A 3997-nucleotide genomic window follows, 5' to 3' on the forward strand; every position below is an offset into this window, starting at 1 on the left:
ACACTTTGGTAACATCCCTGTATTGGGTATGCCAACTGGCTGGAATGGTCGTGTCTTACCCAGTAATAATGTGTCATCGTTCGATAGATTTTTACCCTGTAACAGTCATCATATACGCGAGCCTGAAACAGCCAACAATAATGCCGCCAACAATGACAATGGATCCAATAATGCCACAGCATCTGGTCCTGCAACTCGCAATAATCCTACTAGGGGTAAGTTAATGATTTGTGTGTTATACAGGTAGTTTGCTTGCTTTGTAGACTGTGTAATGTAAAAGCACAAATTTTGTTTATTATTATGGTGATGGTATCTCATGCTTAAATCCTCAAAAAAACAAAATGAAACACAAAAAAAACTCAATGAAGTAACTTTCACAAATGAAAACTCATTAGACTTTATTCTCTGTTGAGCATTTGATTCCATAACCATTATTATCCCATCCACACATCATACCCCTCCCCCATACTCATTTGTATATTGTGAAAAACAAAACTGTTCTAATATATTAGCACATATTGTTACACGACGACCATTGCGCACTATGAATGATATTTTTCAACGGATACGTCCTCATTCATCTCGTATAGTAGGTTCAACCATGAGAAATCCACAACGTTTGATTAGAAATAACTTTGGATCTCCGTCTGGTGCCGCGGTTTCGGTACGTCCACCCATATTGCCACCCATCATGGTCATGCGTGATTTGTTTGGTGGTGTAGCTGCAGCATCTGCCAATGGATCCTCTGCCTCCTCCTCCTCCTCGACAACAGCCGATGCTGGAGCCAGCTCAAATCAGGATACTCAAAGGCTTAACATACACTCCCAACTGATGAACTGCTTAAACAGTCAAATTTTCGAAGGTCAGCCTATTAACGATGACACCATACCTCTGGCCATAAAATCGTGCAATACAATGGTTTGGCGAATCCTTGTTGTATTTGCCACAATACGAAAAGCCTGAATACGATTCCAGGGATTCACTGTTCAATATTTTAAGAAGTACTTTGCCCGCGGTTATTGAACTTCTCAAACGCAATCCTGTCAATCTAAAGGAATTTGAACAGAAGCTTAAACAAATTTGTGAACAATTTCGCAAACGTTTATACAGTGTTTTATACATTTGCATTGGACGGGCAAATGCCGAAATATTCTGGGCACAATTAATGCGTTTATTGTGTAATTCCATTCAAACTAGTAAGTACTTACTATGACAATTATAAATCAAAGGAAAATTATTCTACAAATCTATTTTAAACACCCCCCATAGATTTACAAGGTGATGTTGTTGAATTCTTAGCTGTTTATTTAACCCCAACTATACCCAGTGCTACCGATGAAGCTGATGCTCAACAATTTATTGTTTTACGCAATACAACAGCAGCAGCCAATGATAATAACGTGCAAACGGTTAGTTTATATTCGATCATTTACTACTTTTACTAATTTAAAAACAACACTAAATTAAATGTTAGACATTTGTCTCACCACCCGCTTACTTTCATTCTCAGCCCATGGACACAGATGTTGAAATGTCTGAAACCGCTACCACATCACAGCCCGAAGTTGATGATGAACCTTTGCCCTCAGTTGTGCCTGGTTCGGTTGCTTGGCATCGTCATTTCCCCAACGATTGGTTACCTATTTTAACACGTGATATCCAGATGCAAAGAGATGTAAGTTTTTCTTTTTTACTTTTGTTTTTATGAAACAGTAAAGATTAATTTTTGTTTCATTGGTGAACCTATAAGGTTTATGCATGTATCAGAAAAGAGTAGGGAAAGTTAGGTGGGTGAGAACGTGTTCGATTACAAGTTCGATTACAAGTGTTAATAGCATAAAGCACTGGAGAATGATGAGGATTCACTAATAAAAGGAACGTTACCTGGTTTCTACTTTTCTTTGAAGAAAAAACTTCCGGTCGAAACGGCTGTTGCTGTCTTTACAATCATTTACCGATTGCGAATCCATTCGTTTTAAAAAAAGATTCATTTGTCGTGAGGACATGAAAAGTTTGTTTTCATGTGATATCATATGCATATGTATCATAAAGCACTGACAAATGCTGAGGATTTACCAATAGAAGAGTACGTAATCGGTGTCTTTTCCTAGAGCTACGATTAAAACAGCTAATGTGACAATTATTTGTCGATTGCGAATTACTTTGTTTCGAAACAAAGATACAATTGTCTTTGAAACGTGACAAGTTTTATTGCTATTGATACCAAGATAAATCACTGAAGAATGTTGAGTATTAACAGGGTTGTTGTTGTTTTAACAGTTCGACTGTGGCCGATAGCTCTTGGAGAAAAAACTTTCGGTTGACAGTCTTTGACAGAGTATGACTCAATTCGTTCCAGAGCGAAGATCCAATTGTCGTGGGAACACATTAACGGTGTTGGTTCTTTGTGTAAGATATTTTTTCACAAATGAAATGACTACTGTTGTTCAAAGCTTTTCCTTGAGGAAAAACCTTCGATTCGTATCGAAGATAAAGAACCACATGTCATGAGAACGTGAAAAGTTTGATTTCAAGTGATACTAGCATACATAACACTGAATAATCCTGAGAATTCAATAAGAGTAGAGAACATTAGCTCTTATCTCCCTTTCTATTAGGTATCCCATTTCTTAGGGATTCCAAATTTTAGCATTGGAACCGGTTGGTTTAATTATGGAAGCAGAAAGTAATAATCACTAAATACTCCTATGATTTTTAGGTTTTACAAATGAATCTAAAGTTGGCCATCTAACCATGATGAGTATTCTAACTCGAGTCGCTTCTAGCACAAATCCTGGCATATTTGGAACAAATGTTAGAAGAGTCTTTTGAGCAACTGAATTATTTAACTAGCTTTTGCTTAAAAATTGAATGTGTAGCCACCTTGTCTATTTTAATTATAGGCATCACAACGCTAAGTGAGTTCAGAAAAACGATGTTTGTAGATATTAGCAAGTAGTAATTCTTTCAACGTATATTTCAAACGTTTAGTCAAGGGTTTCCCAATGCATTCTTGTATACTCACAATATCATAAAACTTATGATCTCCTGTTTGACATCATTTCTTTCGCTCGCCCCCTTTTTACAGAATCCTACCGAACAGCCACCATTTTCGGATGCTTACATATCAGGTATGTCATCGAAACGAAGAAAGCTGGTACAAAATTCAAAACCACCAACAGAAATTGGTGCTATAATAGCTGACAGTGTAAGAAAAGCCATACAAAATCCAGGACTTGGTACATCAACATCCGCCAATCAAAGCCACACCCCCGAAGATGTTGCCCGAGCAATTGCTAGTGATGCAGCAGTGCAATCATCATGTATAGATGCCGTACGTACTAATGTACGAGAACGTCTTAAGAAGGATCCCGACTTTGAAGCCGACAAGTTTCCCAAATCTAATAAGTTTATAAAAAAATAAAATTATTATAGAAATACTAACACTCCCTCACCCACACAACACACACAAACACACACACATCTCCATAATAAATGGAAATTTTTCAACAGACTCTAAAGGCACCTGCGCTTTTATTTCAAATAAAGAAAAAACAAGGATACTTTCGTATGAGAAAAAAGAAAAGTGTTGCACTATAATAACTGATTATTGTTAAATGATAAATGGAAAAACACGATAAACCCAATAAAACTAATAACAAGGTGTCTTTATACAATTCTTTTTTAAATCTAGGGGCTAATATAAGGTATACTATTGAAAAAAAAAAAATTATTTGTGTTATATATTTAAACAAATGCTAACAATGATAAAATAAAAATCAATATTTTTTTTTATTTTTATTTCTTTGTGCGTATTATGATTTTATTTTTTGTTCTCTTAAACACTTCTAAAAAGTGTATTATGTTGATATTTATTAAAATTAAAAAAAATATTAATAAACTACTAAGAGTTTGCAATTTTCAAAATAAGCGAAAACATTGTTAAGTCAGGTTTTTGTGCATTTTATTGTGTTTTTATTTTTATTGGTTTTTTTA

General features: G+C 35.3%; 1 protein-coding gene across 1 annotated transcript in view; it reads left to right on the forward strand.

Moving 5' to 3' along the window:
• The window catches only part of LOC119609126 (large proline-rich protein BAG6), a 10577-nt gene extending 6782 nt beyond the window's left edge, over positions 1-3795 (forward strand). The window contains 6 exon segments of the mRNA XM_037963828.1: positions 1-215; positions 513-901; positions 903-1197; positions 1271-1410; positions 1476-1676; positions 3090-3795. The exon segment at positions 1-215 is cut by the window's left edge and continues 394 nt beyond it. Of these exon segments, the coding sequence (XP_037819756.1) occupies positions 1-215; positions 513-901; positions 903-1197; positions 1271-1410; positions 1476-1676; positions 3090-3425 (1576 nt within the window). The 3' untranslated portion in view covers positions 3426-3795.
• The last annotated feature ends 202 nt before the right edge of the window (positions 3796-3997 follow it).

Source organism: Lucilia sericata, unplaced genomic scaffold (genome assembly GCF_015586225.1).
Source record: "Lucilia sericata isolate MDLA Ls3-8-SP2 unplaced genomic scaffold, ASM1558622v1 Contig000932F_arrow, whole genome shotgun sequence".
NCBI lineage: Eukaryota > Metazoa > Arthropoda > Insecta > Diptera > Calliphoridae > Lucilia > Lucilia sericata.